The sequence below is a fragment of the Phacochoerus africanus genome, chromosome 11, assembly GCF_016906955.1.
Source record: "Phacochoerus africanus isolate WHEZ1 chromosome 11, ROS_Pafr_v1, whole genome shotgun sequence".
NCBI classification, from domain to species: Eukaryota; Metazoa; Chordata; class Mammalia; order Artiodactyla; family Suidae; genus Phacochoerus; species Phacochoerus africanus.
In genome coordinates, this window is record NC_062554.1 from 32,272,299 (window position 1) to 32,291,711 (window position 19,413).

The 19,413-nt window shown below is 34.0% G+C and overlaps 1 protein-coding gene across 1 annotated transcript; it reads right to left on the reverse strand.

Moving 5' to 3' along the window:
• Positions 1–200: 200 nt before the first annotated feature.
• ANGPTL5 (angiopoietin like 5) lies at positions 201–17,691 on the reverse strand. Its single transcript, XM_047752528.1, has 8 exons — positions 17,344–17,691; positions 15,504–15,648; positions 12,864–12,967; positions 11,893–11,986; positions 9,407–9,507; positions 6,968–7,088; positions 4,644–4,829; positions 201–1,097 (listed from the first exon to the last, which is right to left on the reverse strand). Exons 1-8 carry the CDS (start codon positions 17,437–17,439, stop codon positions 778–780), a joined length of 1,167 nt encoding a protein of 388 aa, XP_047608484.1. The 5' UTR covers positions 17,440–17,691; the 3' UTR covers positions 201–777.
• Between the last annotated feature and the right edge of the window lie 1,722 nt (positions 17,692–19,413).

The following is a 19,413-nucleotide window of genomic DNA, read 5'->3' on the forward strand; positions in this document are numbered from 1 at the left end:
AATAGGTAAACAACAAAGACCTACTCTATAGCACAGGGAACTATACTCAATATATTGTAATAACCTATAATGGAAAAGAATCTTGAAAATAATAATTACTTTGCATACTTGAAACTAACACAACATTGAAAATTAACTATCCTTTAATTTAAACAATCTAAAAAAAGTTCAGATATTAATGTGTTTTAGAATGCAACTGATCAGGCTATAAATATATAGTAAATTTATTATGAATAAGAACAAATTTATTAAGCACAACAAAATGTGAAAATATGAAAGACTTTATTTTTACAGTTAAATATTATGGAATCACCTGGAAATAGGTTTTTAAACCATGTGAATTTTATATATTAATCTGTGCAAAATTATCCCTTGTAATTGTAGTCAACAGAAATTATCTGTAAATTATACAATTAGCCATATCAAATAAATATAGAAAGAAATAATTTTAATTTTCCTAAGAATCTGCTATAAAAAAGGGGGGAAATCTTTTAAAAGCACAATATACTCCAGGTCACCAGTTTCAATTCACTCAAAACAAATTTTATTCTATATTGTTATAATAGTAAATAGGAAAAGCATACATTAAGCCATGTTTTCCTCTATAAAATTCTACAAAATTTAAAATTTCTAATTAAACTCATAATACCTAGATGTCATCTACAGTTAAATTTTGGCTAATATGTTTGAAACACTCAGTAAAAAGGGAAACCATATAAAATCTTTTATATATTATCAAAAATAACTGTGGAGCACTCATTAAAATTTTAAGTGAGATTACTTAAAGTATGGATCATAAGTTCTTCTAATTTTCATTGAAACAGATTTAATCTTGACAGGTGAGTTGTTTTTGGTCCATGTGCCCCATCTAATTCCAGTTGCAAGAAATTTTCCAGGAAAGTTATGAATGCCATTCAGATTTGAGAGCCCACACTGGTTGAACCACCAGCCAGTGTTGTTATGGAGGTGACTGCAGCTCTTCACAGACTGACCATTGAGGAAGCACACAGGGCGACATCCATCATTATCAACATCTGATGTGCTGAAAGGCACTGCATTTTGATTATCTTCTTTGCAGAAGCCCCGGAATGCATCACCTAGGTAAAATAGATTTTTTTTTTTTGATGACTAAGGTTAAAGGCACTTTTTGTAATTTTAATTGACTTTTACAATCCTGTTATGCAAAAGCATTGCACCTAAAACTAAGGTTTAAGTTATTTTTTACTAGTTATCATAGTAAAATTTCCCCTCCATATTGCAATATGCCAAAATCTGATAATGAATTCCTCAACATGACAGGCATCCTTAAGTGGACATTTGATATTAAAATCACAAATTACAAAATTGGGGTTTGGCTGTATTACTCTTCCCTAAAGTTTGACGAGTTTATACATCATCATCATCATTATTATTATTATTTTAGAGCCGCACTCGTGGCGTAGGGAAATTCCCAGATTAGGAGTCGAATTGGAACTACAGCTACTGGTCTACACCACAGCCATAGAAACATAGGATCTGAGCTGCATCTGCGACCTACACCACAGCTCAGGGCAATGCCAGACCCTTAACCCACTGAGGAAGGCCAGGGATCGAACCTGCATCCTCATGGATCCTAGTCAAGTTCATTGACCACCGAGCCATGACGGGAGCTCCTATACATCATTATTTTTTTTAACATAGGTCAAAAATAATGATGTATAAACTTGTCATACTTTGGAGACGAGTAATATGGTAAATTAATTTAGGAAAAGAAAATAATTTGCACATAATAAATGTTTACACCAGTACCATTTTACATCACTTTAGATAGAGAGATATGGACAAAGGTAAAAACTTCTACCTTTAAGAAACAAATTTATAACAGCCAAAGTTGTTTGGTTTTATTTAGGGGTCACCAAGTTTACATTAAATGGCTGATGCCCTCAAGAAAAAAATCAGCTACACTACTGAGGAATGCCTTCTCTTCATGTCTCTCCACAAGAAATACAGACTTATTGGACAGTAGTTAAAACACCACCATATTTTAAAGGCTTGCATCGGACATTCCATGCATGGTATCCCTAATACTCACAGTAATCTTCAAAAAGTTAGCATCTTGACCAAGGCACCCTAGTTAACTAAGTACCGTGGTAGAAGGCAAGTTTTGTTTGGGGTTTTTTTGAACCACATATTTAAAAGACTTGAATTAGTCCTCTTGTATTTAGATTTCACTTATAGATAAAATTTGCTGATGTTTGAAACACTAATTAGAAATGAAACTGTGAAATCTTTGAAGAATTCACTTTTTTTCAATATGTTCCAAATGTTTGGCATCTCTTGACATGTCTTTAAGGAACCTGGAGAACGCAATTAACATCAGTGGCCTATCCTCCCACTGATGATTAAAGCCTCTGACCGTGCACTTCACAGGAAACAAAATGTCCACAATGCACGTATTTGCAGGAAGAATATAATCTTCAACACCCACACAGCACAATACTCTTCAGAAGTTCAGATGAGAGAGATGACACTTACAGAACATTGCCCAAATTATATGATCCCTCCACAGATTATCTCCCTGGTTAAGCCCAACCAACAGAAGGATCATACATTATATGAGCTCCTCAATTGTATTATATTTAATAGATTATTTTTAAAATATAATGCATAGGCCTATTTTTCAAGACATAGCCCATTAAACTCACTGTCATGTTTTCTGTGAGAGTGTAATTAGAAAAGATGACGTTTTGTTCTCTCCAAGAACCCAGAATCAGAAACATTTGTCCTCATGGAACAACTGTGTTGCTCAGATGTTCGAATTTCATATTTCCGTTTTTGCTCTGAGCTCAAAGTCAAATTTGTGGCTCACCTCTACTGAATACCTGATCATACTTAACCCCCTGGTTTTACTGTTTCTATCTTTACTTTCTATTGACACCTTTTTTCTTTATTTTGATTATATTATGTGACCAACATTTGAAAGTTACTTAACAACCTTATTGGGGAAAGGAAGAGTAGGGCATGACAAAATTTAAGGGTTCTGTAATGAAAAAAGTCTTGCCATTTCAAATTGTACCCTCCACTTAGATACTAATCATCTTTTAGAGAAACCCCACGTAAACTTTTCCTAACATCGTATGTTCCACATAGAGATAGTTCTTTACACTTTTAGAGATAAAGCCTCAGAAATTATATAACTCTTTAAAGGTGACCCTATATGTCAAGATTTAAATTTCAGTCTTTTACTTAATATCCCAAGTCTAAACCTCCTCAGATGTCAGAGATTCCAACCATACCAGGCCCTCTTCATGCCCAGTAATTTTCTTCCCTCTGCGCCTTGACTCAAGCTCCTCTCTTTGCCAACATTCATTTTCCAGAAGCCTATCCATTCCTCCAAGTACAGATCCAACAACAAAACAGTTTGAATATTATGGCAGGTAACAAAATGTTGTGTACAGTAAACATAAGAGGTTTCACCTCCAAATCAGAAATCTTGGGCAAGTCAACTTTAACGATGCCAGCATATCCATCTACTGAATAAAAATACCTGGACCCAAACTTACTGAATCAGATTCTGCATGAGTATGTACTTTCAAAAACCATCCCATGTTGAATCTATTAGTTCTTTGTTGAAATCTACCCTTCCAAGAAGTTCTGGATGCAATCAAGTGGAATAATTTTCTCTTTCTTTAACCCCCAAAGCTCTAAACAGTATTCTATGTTTTCCTTTTCCTTATTTCCCCCTCTATATTGTGATCCATTCAAGATCTGAGAATATATAACTCATTTATTTTTTGATTTCTAGCACTAAACATACCTAATGAACAAGTACCATGATGAGCAACAGTAGGAGAGCTGAATTTAGTATTAATGCAAATTTAAAATTTCAGTGTCAGGAGTTCCCATTGTGGCCCAGCAGAAATGACTCTGACCAGTATCCATGAGGATGCAGGTTCAATCCCTGGCCTCACTCAGTGGGTCAGGGATCCTGAGTTGCTATGAGCTGTGGTGTAGACTGGCAGCTGTAGTTGCAATTCGACTCCTAGCCTGGGAACCTCCATATGGTGCAGGTGCAGCCCTAAAATACAAATGAATAAATAATAAAATAAAATTTCAGCATTAAAATATAAATTTAACCTCAAGTATTTTGAAATTGAAACAAATTTTATTTGGAAATATGTAGATGCACTGAGGTAGAGTAGGGAAAATAAAACCCACTAAACTAGTTGTTCTATCAGTCTGAATTCTTGCCCTGGCTCAGATGTGATGAACTGGGAATCTTGGGCAAGTCACTTAATCTTTCAGGTTTCTTCAACCTGTAGAGTGAGAAGAGTGGAGATCACCTCTAACATTCTATGACTTCTAAACTCCAGCCTCTCAGAACATGAAAATGTAAATACCTTCCCAGACTGCCACACAGACTCTATCTAAATAATCCATTGCAATTACATATAGCAAGTTGCTTTAAAGAGAATAAAGCATTTCAAAATCATGATTATAGCAGAGTTTCAAAACTCAAGACTTAGCCAGTTTTCTCATTCCTCATCTCTTCTGTTATCAGCTATGTCTCATACACCAAAAGAAATGCATTACTTTTATCTACATCTAATATTGAGTCAACTATATTTAAACCTTTTGGATAATCTTAGGAATAAAAAACTTACCAGCATTTCCTGAATACCGTCCTAAGTGCATTTTAAAAAACGTTGTTTCATCCTCTAGCCAAAAATTGTCATATGATGCATAAGCAAATGTGTCATCTTCAGATTCCAGGGCTACATAAAGCATAAAACTGGTGTTCTTCTGATTCACTATATAAAAAATCTTTTTCAGCCCTAGCCAAAATTCACCTGTTAAAAAAAAGATTTTAAATATATTTTAATACAAATTAAATAAAAATAACCCTTTATTGAGTGCTTGATATAGCTTAGTGTTTCAGTAACTCTGAGATGATATCTCCCAAAATCAAAATTCAAAAGTTCATTTAAATAAATCGAGTCTGACCTTAAGGCATGTCAACAAAACACCAGTTGGAATATTATGGCAGGTAACAAAATGTTGTGTACAGTAAACATAAGATGTTTCACCTCCAAATCAGAAACTCCTGATGGAATATTTCCTGAAAATTATCAGTAGAAATCTTTTTTTTCTATCTTTGACAATAATCTTTTGTGAATACATACTTCTTTGTTATAATGCAGCTCATCAGTTACCAATGAATAAAGACGTAATATAGCAACACTGGAGTTTCCCCAGATTAAGGGTCAATATTTCCAAGATGATAGTAGATTCAGGACAAATTATTAAACTCCCTAATTCAGACTGAGTACTTCCTGCATGTTCTAACCAATGGCTTTCTACTTTCTTCTACCCACTGTGGCATAACCTAAATGTGCAGACCCCTGCTCTGAAATATATCCCTCTGCCTGAATAATGAAATTCCTGAAGGAAGTAAGCATCTAGTCAAAACAAACTATAGGGGACAATGTGACAACCTTCAAATTCTTTAAACTACAGCTAAGATACTAAGTCATTCTCCGAGGCTTATAGAGGCATTTTAGCTACATACCCACATAGAACTGAAAAGTATTCAGAAATACAGGAAGAAAGGAGGCATAGGAAATAAGAACGAAGTACAAGAAGTATTTGTTTATTTATTTAAGCCATTCTGTTAGGTGTGTCATAGTCAACTTTTGAGGGCAAAACCTACTACAAAGTATAAATTGTGACTTTGTATTTCAGTTGTGAAATACAACTCCTTTTGATTGTGACTTTTGATTGACTGTGACTTGTTATTTTTTAATACAAAAATTTTATGGAAAGAGGGATATAATAAATTCATAGTTGAATTCTTAAAAAAAAAAAGAGCCTGCTTACTGTCAGTCTATGACATTTTCCAATTTAAGTGTCCTTGCCATCTTCCCCCTTTACTCCATCCACAAATTTAACTTGACAATTTTCATCATCCCAAGTTCATTTTTTTACATATGCCAAATACAAAGGAACCTGTTTATGTGAAGTATACCTGCCCGAAGACTTTTTTCGTCAAAACTCAAATAATTTCCCCATATAAATAAGTATTAGGGAAGAAAGATGACAGTTTAGAGCCTGTAGATCTATGACTGCTCAATTCAGAAGGCAGCACTTTCAGAAAATTGGAGGTAATGCTGAGAAAACACAAGTATGTCAACTGCACTCCATAGCATGGCAGCTATTTGGCCTTACTTATGACATTTTATTACATTTTGTGTCCCTTCAAGCATCATTGGCATGCAGTAGGGTTTTTAGCAGTAGGAATAACACCACCACTTACCAAATCCTTGGATGACATTATTATGGGATGTTAAAGATTTTAAATTATACCAACAGTAACTTAATAGCATAAAAATGATCAAAGTCACGTGCAAATGTTCCAGTTAATGTAAAATTCTGCACTATTCAGAAACGCTGGTGTTTCTACTCACCAATAAAATTGATGCTGCCATGTAGTAATAATGTGAACAGATTTTACAATTCACTTGAGGTTTATATTTTCCATATCTTGAGCATAATGATTTTTATTGATATTTTTATAAAACACTACTCCAGGTTCACATAATTTGAATTTGTAAAAGCCAGGTACCCCAATTCTCTATTTCATTTGCTTGTGTAGACACAGCACAAATCTCAGAAATTTTAAAGTCTCTGATCATTCACTTTTTCATTCTACAAATAGTTATTGAGCATGTGCCAGAATTTATCAATACTTAATAAACACCCAATTTAGAATTTTTACTAAAACCACTTTTAACAGGTATCTAAAAATAAAGGTTTCCAGATCCCAACTGAAAACTTATAAATAATTTGGCATATAAGCAGAGAGTAATTTAAATCATATTTTTATATTCATAAGGATTTGCTATTTTTCCTAACAATTTGACCAATAGAGACACAATCTATAGGCATAACACCAAAAAGAAGAAAAAGAGAGAAGTAAATAAAATTTGACCTAAAAGATCACCAAATCCATCCAGATAATCACACCACAGCCTTTGGAAATCAATTACCCCATCAATCCTCTTCTGTATCACAGTCCATCCACCTCCTCTGTAATCCATGTCACACATTACCTAAAAAACCCAAAAGGGCAAAAACATCATACTATTATTTTCATTCTTTGATATAACACTCATACTTCACCCTTAAGCCTGGAGAAAGAAGATATTTCCACAGAAAATTTCAGTGTAACTTATGCCATTAATATATTCAGATTTTTTCATTTCTAGACATAATATTGTTTATTATAAAACAAACAGTTGCTGTCCCCGTATCAGTCATTTTTTAACATATATAAGTGTTTGTAGCATTTTAAGGTTATATTCATTTTAAGGTTATTCCTCAACTCCATAAATATTTTTCAGTTGAGTAATAACAGCACCAATCTGAAGTTGCAGAGTGATATATTTCTTTATAAATGAACTTATTCTTTTAATTAAAACGCTGACTTTTTAAACAGTGTTAAATATGCATGTGTGCTGGTCTTTGATTGCTTTTTTCTCTAAAAGCTTGGAAAGCCTGTGTTTAGGCTGGGATTTTCAGGCAGAAAGACATAATCTGTGACCCATCTCGGTAGGCACTTATAGATGTATCTGTGGTCCACTGTTAAATATCCCTAAGAGGACAAAACCCATAGACGTGACACAGCAAGAAAATCAGAGCAGTCATACCCATTGGAAACTTCCCACACTCAGACAGAAAAAGGCAGTGTGGAGGAAGTTAGGGAACCAACACTTTCCCACAAAAGAGGTAATTATGCATCCCACTCTTCACAAAATTAGACGTCTTTCCTTTCCACATCTGTTCAGACCTGTTTTTGAATCTGTAAGTAAAGTAATTTAGGTAATTTAAAATTATTTCCCACTTAATTCCCAATTTTTGACATCTTGTCAACAGATGTCAAAAATTAATGTTAGTAACTCTGAGTCAAAGAACTAGTAATATATACTTCAAAAAAATTATTTTATTGTGTAATAAAGACTATCAAGAAGGTATGATATTGATATTATAAACTATCTTATATGCAAAAAAGCAACCAGAAAATTATACATGTATAATTTATATATCAGTATATATAATAATATATTAATAATAAATAATTTCAATAATAGATAATTTCCGGTCAAAATTTCTTCTAGAAATCATGGTTTAAAACTACTAGGAGTAATTTATTTCTTTCAATTTAAGAAATGGATCAGCTTCTCAATCTGTTCATATTTTAGTGAAAGGTTTTTAAATTATTAATTTCTTATACATATAAAATCACTTTTCAGCCAAAGAAAATATAATCACACATAGGAAGAGAAATTAAAGTATTTTTAGCAAGCTTCAAGGCAAAGCACACCATTATTTTTTAATATCCATGAGCTAGTTAAAGCAAGTAGGTATTTCTTTTGCATAGTTCTGCCTACTCGAAGGATAATATAACATCTCGCACCAAATGGATTTACTTTAAACAATGAACCATAAAAACTCACATATAAAAGTCAAAGATTCTCTAGTTCTTTTACTGGTTTGTGGTTTCAGCAAAGATTTCCAGAAAATAAAAATTATGGAACTTATACTAATTTATTTAAATTTAAAAAAATACTGAGTTCCCATTGTGGCTCAGCGGTAACATATGTTGCCGGTGTGTCCCTAAAAAGATAAATAAATAAATATTGGAGTTCCCATCGAGGCTCAGTGGAAATGAATCTGGCTAGTATCCATAAGGATGCAAGTTTGATTCCTGGTCTTGCTCAGGGGGTTGAGGAACCGGCATTGCCGAGAACCGCAATGTAGGTCACAGGTGCAGCTCAGATCTGGATCTGGCATTGCTGTGGCTGTGGTGTAGGCCAAGAGCTGTAGGTCCAATTCAACCCCTACCTGGGAATTTCCATAGGCTGCACGTGCGGCCCTAAAAAGAAAAAAATAGAAAAAGGAAAAGAAGCGAAAGAAAGAAAGAGGAAGAAAGAAAGAAAGAAAGAAAGAAAGAAAGAAAGAAAGAAAGAAAGAAAGAAAGAAAGAAAGAAAGAAAGAAAGAAAGAAAGGGAAAGAAAGAAAGAAAGAGGAGTTCCCGTCGTGGCGCAGTGGTTAACGAATCCGACTAGGAACCATGAGGTTGCGGGTTCGGTCCCTGGCCTCGCTCAGTGGGTTAAGGATCCGGCGTTGCCTGTGGTGTAGGCTGCAGACGCGGCTCGGATCCCGCGTTGCTGTGGCTCTGGCGTAAGCCAGTGGCTACAGCTCCGACCCCTAGCCTGGAAACCTCCATATGGGGCGGGAGCAGCCCAAAGAAATAGCAAAAAGACAAAAAAAAAAAAAAAAAAGAAAGAAAGACAAACAGTTAAAATTCTAATTGTAATTAAATATATTAGATGCCTATCCTATTCCATATAATAAGCTAATACTTTACCTCAAATGGGTAACTAGATCCTTCTGGGTGGATTATATATAAACCACTTGGTGTTTTTGTGACAGAGCCAATGGTATCTTTAATATCAGTACAATCTAAACCTAGAAAAGTAAAATTAGTTATTTAGGATATATCCACATATACATTTAATACTAAAGTATTTTACTATAGAGAATTGACAGTGCTATCTGAAATTACTATTAAACTTTTCATTAATGATATGATGATTTTAACTTCTTGGAAATGAAAATTTATGTGAACCTTAGAAATAAGAAGAAACTAGATGGATAGATGGAGGAAACTGGATTTATATTTTATAACTATGCATTCTTTTGTCCAGTAAATGATGCCTTTCAGAAATCTAGGCTTATCTTGAGGCATAACATTTAATAGAAATCTGTATGAATGATAAGGAGAAAACCCAAAGGAATAAGCAGATTAACTACTATGGACACATCCTTTCTACTGTATTTGAAATCTCAGAAATTCTAATGTGTTGGAGCCCATTTACACCCTTTTCTTCAGCAGAGGAAATTATGCTGAGTCTAAAGCCTCCTCAGCTGGCAATAGCTAGAACTGTATACAGCAAACTATAATCACCTTCTTTAAAGCATTCCACTTCCCATGGGAATATAAATATATATTTATTTATATAAATATATATATTTATATATATATATATTTATATAAATATATAAATGCATTATATGATTATAATATTACATTTTACTATAAGGTATATTACATTGTATTATCTTTTATAAATGTAATAAAATGCATCAATTACCCAGAGAAACAAATATATAAAAAATTAGAGCCAGAAGTCTGAGTTAGAGTCCTAATTCCTTTCTTTCCCAGTAAGAACCTCTAGCTAGGTTACTTAGTCACTTTTTTGATGTGTAAAATTGTTATAATAATACTATCTGTTTCATAGTGTTATTCTGACCATTTACATAGCAAGACAAAGCACTTAGCATGGTGCCTAGCATACAATAAATATGCAGAAAATGTCATCTACAAAAAGTTAGCTATAAAAAATGTGCTGCTTTCCCCCTTTATTTCCAGAAGATACAGATTTGTGGACTTTCTCCTGAATTGTTAAGAAACATTTTTATAATGATAAAGATATGAGATATGATAGAAATTTACAGTGAAGGACTAATCTGAGCTGGAACAACTGCTTTGCCACTACCATCTAAATAAATATGAACAGATTATTTGGATTTTTCTGGGCTCCATATCCTCATTTGATGATCATCATTATCATAGCAAATTCTTATACTGTCTTATTATGCATCAGGCAATATTTAAGAGCTTTTGGTGTTTTTACTCATTTAATCCTCACAACTGTATGAAGTAGGTACTATCAGTTTACTGATGAGGAAACTGCTATCAAGGAAACAGTGGCTTCAGGATTCAAAAACAGATGGTCTGACACCTGAGTCCTTGCTCATAGTCACTGTGTTACACTCTTTACACTACTCATGTATGGGAAATAAGTGAGCTTTAATAAAACAATTAAAAAAAAAAAACATGTGAAAGTGCCTAAGTACCTGACACATAGGCGATTCTTAGTAACAGTTTATTCTCGTCTCTTTAGAAGGAAAAAAGAATGATCATACACTAGGCCCTCAATAAATATTTATTTGCTTGGAACTTTGGTATTCATTCACATCCATAAGATATACAGGGCATTTTTCTCAGAAACCCACTCCTTTAAAAATTAATACTTGGAGTTCCCGTAGTGGCGCAGTGGTTAACGAATCCGACTAGGAACCATGAGGTTGCGGGTTCGGTCCCTGGCCTCACTCAATGGGTTAAGGATCCGGCGTTGCCGTGAGCTGTGGTGTAGGTTACAGACGCGGCTCGGATCCCGCGTTGCTGTGGCTCTGGCATAGGCCGGTGGCTACAGCTCCGACTAGACCATAGCCTAGGAACCTCCATATGCTGCGGGAGTGGCCCAAGAAATGGCAAAAAGACAAAATAAAATAAAATAAAATAAAATAAAATAAAATAAAATAAAAATTAATACTATACTATATTCCGGTACAAAAAGTACTAAACTCCAGTTTCTTTCTGTCTTAAGTTTCAAATGTTATGTCCCAACTTGAAACCTTTCAAACATGTCAAAAATACTTTTTACAGGTGGGAGGAATTCTGAGACCTTCTTTTCTTCTAACTGAAGAATGATTATTAATAAAATGTAAAGGAAGGTCTGAATTCAGTTATGTAAAATCATGCTATTTTCAACAGATTCAAAATATCTGCATACAGCCATGGCTTTCAAACAGTCAGAAAAGGCTCCCAATTGAGAAAAGTACACATTGTCTGGGTTGAAGCTCGCTTAATGGCAGTGTTACTCCTCCAGTCTGTTAGATAATAACATGTATGTTTTAAACAAAACTTCTAAATGCACCAACCTGTCCAGGAAATTTTTTAAGCAATAAAAGACAAATATGAAAAGGCTGAAATACCAAAGTTCTCACCATGTGATTGAACTGGTCTGTGAGGAAAAGTATCCAGCTGTTTCCTAAAAACTTCTGTAGTCAAAAGGAGAACTCGATTCATGAGTTCATTAACCTAAACACACATGTACACATATAAGCAAATTTATATTTGAACGAAACTCTTTTAGCTTAATTCCATAACTGGTATCTTTAAGCCTCTTATAAATCCAGCTTTGAAATATATACAATGCCCATTTTCTGCATTGAATTCCTCACTGCTCTAAGAAAGCAATGAAGGCATAGCTAAATAGCAATCATTAAACTCAGTACTGTTTACCTCCTGCACACTGCTTTCATCTGCCCATTTCTTGCATCTGACTGCCTTTGCAGATCAGTCTTTAGTATCCTGCCTGCTCCTTTGCTGTAATTTCTTATCTGGTCTCTCTGTCTGCTCCCTCTGCTCTTCCTCAAGTCATCCTCCATGCCAGCTGCCAAGCTAAACCTTTCATTTTCCTGCTCAGACATTTGGTGTGGCATGATTTAGTTCCTATTTCTTTAAGTCAGTTTTCCTTATACCGCCTCAACCTCATCAGCCACTCCACCTTTGCACCATCCCTAAACAGTTCCCCAGAAGGGAAAGAATGTCCTACCCTTCTTACCCAACCTTTGTGACCTTTGAAGCATGCATCCATTTTCCATGACTCAGCTCGCAATCTCTGTCATCTAAGAACATTTCAAAATCTCATATCTTGAATTTCTTTTATGAATCTTTCCAAAACTATTCACAACATTTTCAATACATTTTTCTGCTCCCCTAACTGTATAAGCTTTAATGGATGACCCCTTTTTTGTTGTCACTGCTTTCCATTTGCCTGAGACTTACTATGGTGCCTCTAACATAGCAGGCACTAAATAGATGTTTGGACATGAAAGCGTTAAAAATTAAATGATTATACCTAACTATATCAATGTACGCATGCAATAGCAACACAATACTAAAAAATCCATACCTGATTAGATAAATAATCCAAGGAAGCTTGCTGCTCATCCATCATATTTCTTAGTAGTTTTTTGGTACTTCGCGTGTAAGAAACAATAGAATTTTGCAAATTTCCTTAAATCATAATAAAATATATCTGCTAAATATTTTGTTATAGAAAGCAATTATAGTGAAAAATAATGAATTTCACGTGATTTTGGAATCTATCTAAATACTCAGGATTGCGTATTCTAGTTAATAGTTTTTTAACTCAGGATTAATCGAGAAACCAATTGTTCAACACTACTCAATGAAAGTACGCTTCCTAATAATTTAGGTTACCCCAAATAATTTAATCTAGTATAACTGAGAAACAACACTCTGAATATCAATTCTCATTTTATAAGATGAGAGGTATAGAAGCAGGAGGTAGAAGACATTAATTCTTACTACATGAGAAAGTAAAAGGTAGTAATAAAGTTAATTTTTAAAATAAATCTCTCCTTTAATTTTTTTCTTTTTCCTTTTTTTTTTTTTTTTTTTTGCTTTTTAGGGCTGCACCCATGGCATATGAAGGTTCCCAGGCTAGAGGTCTAATTGGAGCTACAGCTGCTAGCCTATGCCACAGCTACAGCAACGCCAGATCCGAACCACATGTGCAGCCTACACCACAGCTCATGGCAATGCCAGATCCTTAATCCACTGAGCAAGGCCAGGGATCAAACCCGAAACCTCATGGTTCCTAGTCAGATTTGCTTCCGCTGCACCACAACGGGAACTCCGTCTTTTAATTTTTTTCTATTAATGCTATATTTTTATATAAACAAATTACACACATATATATACACCCATAATAAATCTAATCAAGTTTTGGCTGGATGGTTTCTGGTTAAATTTTTACTATATATTTTTCTTCTTAAAAATGTTTTTATTTTGGAAGTTCCCTGATGGCCTAGCTGCTAAGGATCTGGCATTGTCACTGCTGTGGCTCAGGTCCCTGACCCCTATTCTGGGAACTTCCACATACCACAGGCACAGCGAGAAAAAAAGGTTTTGTTTTGAAACAATCTTATTTAAAGAATAGTTTCAAAGACAACATGAAGACCTTTTTCTTAATTCTTTTGAGAGCATGCCACCTTAATGCCCCTGGATATTGCAGTGCATTTTTCTTATACCAAAGACGTTCTCTACACCACAGCCATCAAAACCAGGAAATACACATTGACAGCCATATATTTCTCAGACTTTAGTCAAGTTTATTTAAGTGTACTGATGTTGTTCTTTATAACAAAAGGGGCCAAGCATTATTATAAAAATTACTCATTAAAAGTTTTTTATTTCTATGTTCCTACTTTCACTCTAACAGTAGAATCATACTAATAATTCTTGATATTTTAAAATCTACCTCACCCATGGACTTGGAGAATAGACATGTGGTTAAGAGGGAAGGGGACGGAGTAGGATGGACTGGGAGCTTGGGGTTAATAGATGCAGACTATTGCCTTCAGGATGGGTTAGCAATGGGATCCTGCTGTGTAGCACTGGGAACTCTGTCCAGTCACTTATGATGGAACATGTAATGTGAGAAAAAATAATGTATACATGTATGTGTAACTGGGTTGCCATGCTGTACAGAAGAAAAATAATAATAATAATTTTTTAAAAATCTACCTCACCCAGCTTCATCTCTCATTTTTACTTTGTCTCTCACTTTCTATTAGATACTTCCTGGATTTAGACATCGGTCTTTTTTTTTTTTTTTTTTCCTTTTTCTTTTTATGGCCACACCTGTGGCATATGGAAATTCCCTAGGCTAGGGCTCGAACCAGAGCTGCAGCTGCCAGCCTAAACCACAGCCACAGCAACACCAGATCCAAGACGCATGTGTGGCCTACACTGCAGGTTATGGCAACACCAGATACCTAACCCACTGAGAGTGGCCAGGGCTTGACCATCCTTATGGAGACTACATCGGGTTCTTAACCCACTGAACCACAACAAGAACTCCTAGACATCTGTCTTAATGGGTCTAAAGCTATATTCTTTGGTTTGAGAAACCTGAGATACTTGTGTTACATGTAGAATTAAACAAAATAAAGTAAGCTTTTTATGCTTTCTGACCTAGGAATTACAGTCCTATAAGAACTGGATCAGAATCACTTCCCTTTCTCTTTTCTTATTCTACCCATTATGTACATATAATACACCATGAAAATTACTGCACTGTAACTAAATTGTTCTAGACAAAAACGGAGATTTTACAACTTTTTAATTTTTATGCTTTGCAACATAAATCAGCTGCAAATTTGTATTATACCTATTGCAGCAGTTACTCAGTATATGAACCTCCCCATTCAAAACTGAGGTGAAATTTCCTACTGGTTCAGATGGAAGTAAAAAAATAGCCTTAGGCAAATTGATACTATCAGTGTCTTCTGACTTGCCCCTTCCTTCTGTGGCCAGTTGATGCCACTGAGTTATATAGGATTTTTTCATTTACCAAATATTTACAAAGTACCTACCATGTGCCAAACACATAAAACCTCTGACCTAGGATGATCCGGATATATAAAAAATGACCCCAAAAAATGCTAAGGTATATTTTTTCCATCTCTACCCTAGAAGTAATAAATCATATGCCTTTATAATTGTGGTTATTTTTAATACTTACTACACATGAAATGTTTTTCTTCTCGCGTAATTTTACTTTTAACATCACATGATTCCTCACAATCTTCTTTATAAATGGTATCATTACTTTTATTTTCACCTTTTGCATTAGATTCATCCTCTACAATGTTAACTACTGGAGAATCCTTTACATGAAAAAAATAGAAATAAAAAATATATAAAGTATATTTAATTATCCTATATATGTTATATATCATACATAAGAAAACTATAGAAAAAAGAGATTTCAGGACATACACAAGGATGATCATTAGAAAAAAAATAGTTAATTGGTTAGTTCAAATTTCCACAAACAAATCTTATCAGTAAATTCTGGGTATGGACAATAAGCATATGTTAATTCAATATTTTTGCTCTTTTTTCTTCTCAAATTCTGAAAGGATTTATTTAGCATCTACTTTCCGTTGCGGGGGCTCTATGGCCTTGACCTTTACTTTTTATACATTTCCAGGTGTGATACAGTGCAGAGCCATCCCTCTTCCAAGATCATGCAATCTGAAGTTCCTTGAATGGAGACCAAGAAGTTTGCCTGAGATGCCTACAACATTTCTAAGCCAAAAGGACTTTCTGCCACCCATGATTAGGAATAATGAGGTGGGGACTGGGGAGAAATGTGGAGGAAATTGTCACTTTTTATAAACTAAAGTATTTATAGATTTGAAAGGTAAAGTAATGATAGATTTAAGTGGTATCAGTGATAAAAAAAAAGCATGAAATTTTGTTTTCAAAGACAACAACAGATGCCATTTTAAAAAGTCAACAACTAACTATATACTGGTGGTTACCAGTAGGAAGAGAGAAGGAGGAAGGGGCAGTACAAACACCACATAGAAAAGAAAGAAAAGAAATGGAAAGAAAGCCAATTACAGTCATTCCAAAGGTATTTGTCCAAAGTCAACATTATTGGTTTCTTTAGTGTTAAAACATTCTTTGGTAGAAGTTATATTATGTAAATAACTCTGTAATTATAAGAACATAATAACCAAGCTCTGTCCTCTTTGACCTGGATAGGTAGAGAAAGATAAAGAGCTAATCATAATACAAAAGATATTTGTCCCAAAAAGATACATTTTGTTACATAGATATACTTTCAACTTTTTACTTTTTCCCCTATACTCCTCTAATTGACATACTAGATGTTTTCAAAAACCTAGGTTACAATTATATGTTTTAGCTCTAAATAAGATTCTTAAATTTGGGGTATGGAGAATTGTTATTAATATTTCTGTAGCTTTCCTAGAATTTATTCTTGCTTCGGCTTAGGAATTTGATAATGATACAATGGTAAATACATTTTATAACATTTAAAAATTTTTGAATATTTAAATATATAGAGATTCAAATCAACAGCTACTCACAGGACTGCATATACTGTCTTAGCTGTCACTCTGATACTGTTCTAAATAAAATCTTCTAATTTTAAATTTTAAAATGTCCTAGGTAACTAGTCACAAGACTATCTTTGAAATATGAAAGTTTCTAGAATATTTTTTAAAAGCAAAGTGAATTTTTTTATTACCTACAAGATATTTCATTATCAAAGTTAACCAGAGAGTTGTTGGCTAGTTTTTAACCTAGGCTTCCAAATTCTTTAAAAATTTTGTACAAGAAATGTGTTAAGAGTCAGTCCTCAAATTTATGGTTTCCTAAGTTTAAACATAATATTATTTAAGCCTGTCTCAGCATTTCTAAATAAACACTTAAATTTTCCCATAAATTATATTGAGTTCTGTAATTAATCTTTTCAAACATATAATATGTATCTCGAAAATCACATCATCATGCTTTCCTAGCTGAAATAATGTTGCTAAAATTCTTACCGTAGAATGATGCACACAGTTACCTCGTATAGCTTCTCCACAAGTAAAAATACATAGATTTAAGAATAAGAGCGAGGCTTGGAAAAGATACATCATATTTTTCTTGGTTCGAGAAGTGAAAAACTTCTTCAAATATCAGTCAGCTCTCTGTGGAAAGAACTCCAGTACATAGAGTCTTCAGTCGAAATTTTCTGGAAGGTGTACAAGAAAAACAGAAGCTAGTACTTACTAGTTTCCATGCCCTCGTTTGAAACAACACCCTTCATATGAGAAACAAGGTAGCCTCCACAGATCCTGACATTTGAAGTTATACAAACCCTTTTTTATCACTGCACGCCTGAGTTATAAATTCATGCTTTTGGAATATAGGTAATAGCTAACTAGATAGCTAAATCAAGCAAGCAAGCATGAATTTATAAAATCATCTAGTTTTTAGGAGTCAGAATTTTTTTTTCCCCCCCTTGGAAAAAGTGCCTTTGATAAGGTATACCTCCATAATTGTGAACCAGTTTGCATAAAAATAGTAAGAAAGTAGAAATGAGTGATAGAGTGGGAAGAATATTACACTGGAACTATTTCTACCAAATACTAAGTCAAAAATTAATCAGTGTGGAGATTCAGAGAAAATAATTCAGACTTAGGATATTTTTGCAACTGAACTTAGCTATCAATGATGACCATATCAACCACATACATGCCAAATTTCTAGGACTCTGATTTGTATATTTTACATCAATAGTGTTAAAACTTCAAAAATATAAGGGCACTATTGTTGTTAAATATTACCACTCTCTGAAAGTTGATAGAAAAATATCCGTGATGAATTTTTAAATTCACTATGATAGCGGCTCCTACCTTTCATTATATAAACATCCAAAAAGTTAAGAGGAAAAGCAAAACATTCCTGAATCTTGCTTCCTATTCAAGGTATTATTTTCTCCATTTCCTTTCCTAGCCCAAGAACCATATCATAATTTTTATGGTACTAGCATACTGACTGGCATGGTATGGGCACTAAAATATTAATTAATGGAATAATATCATACATGAATTATCCGTTCTCTGACTTTACATCCTTGCCACCCACTATTTAAATGCAAACACTCTTATTTCTTATTATTCAGAAACTTTGTCTCAGTTTCTCCAGTGAGGCAGTGTGGGGTGGTTGGGAGTGTTGGCTCTGGTATCAGAATGCCTGGGTTTGAACCTTAATTCACCACTCCCTTGTTCTGGAAATTCAGGCAGAGTTACATAACATCACTATATCTTACTTTCTTTGTAGAATGGGGAGTGTTGTGTGGATTTGATTATTTAATATATGTAATAAATTCACACAGTGCAAGAGAAACAACAACAAGCACTCGAATATTATGTGGTATCATTATTTATTTTCATTATTATCATTATTATTTTATTTGTACTATAATACAGTTCTAACATTGCTGACAATATTGACAACTTTTAAAATCTATATTAGGATTACACGAGTATATCTTTAATCTTAAATTTCTCATTGAAGTCTTATAAAATTGGTGAGAAGATGGCAGAATGTTAGCAATTTTAAATCAGTCAGACATTAAAATTCTTTGTTCTTTCACAGCTTGCCCAGAAACAAATTCAGGAAATTCTTACTTGAGAAGGAAAATACTTCAGCAGAAAAAGTAATAGCCTCAGTAAGAAAATACTTCAGCAAAAGAAAAACTAGCTTCAGCCAACATCAAAGTGAAAGCTCAAGAAATTGTTCATCACTCGCTGCCTCACATAAGTCACAAGATTATAACAATATTTAATTTAGATACATTATGAGAATATGTTTTGTAACCATAAAGTCTTTTTTACATTTTCTTTTGTAAATAGAACATTTGACAACTTACAAAACCATGTTAATGAAGTTAGGTGTCTAATAGGCATCTCACATTTAACATATTTGAAACCTAAATCTTATTCCTTCTCCCATCCTCAGCCTATTCTTCCCCATTTTAGTAAACGGCAATACCCTTCATCCAGTTGGTTCCCATCCCAAATAGAGTCACATTTGACGCCTTTTTAAATTCCACTCACTTACCACAA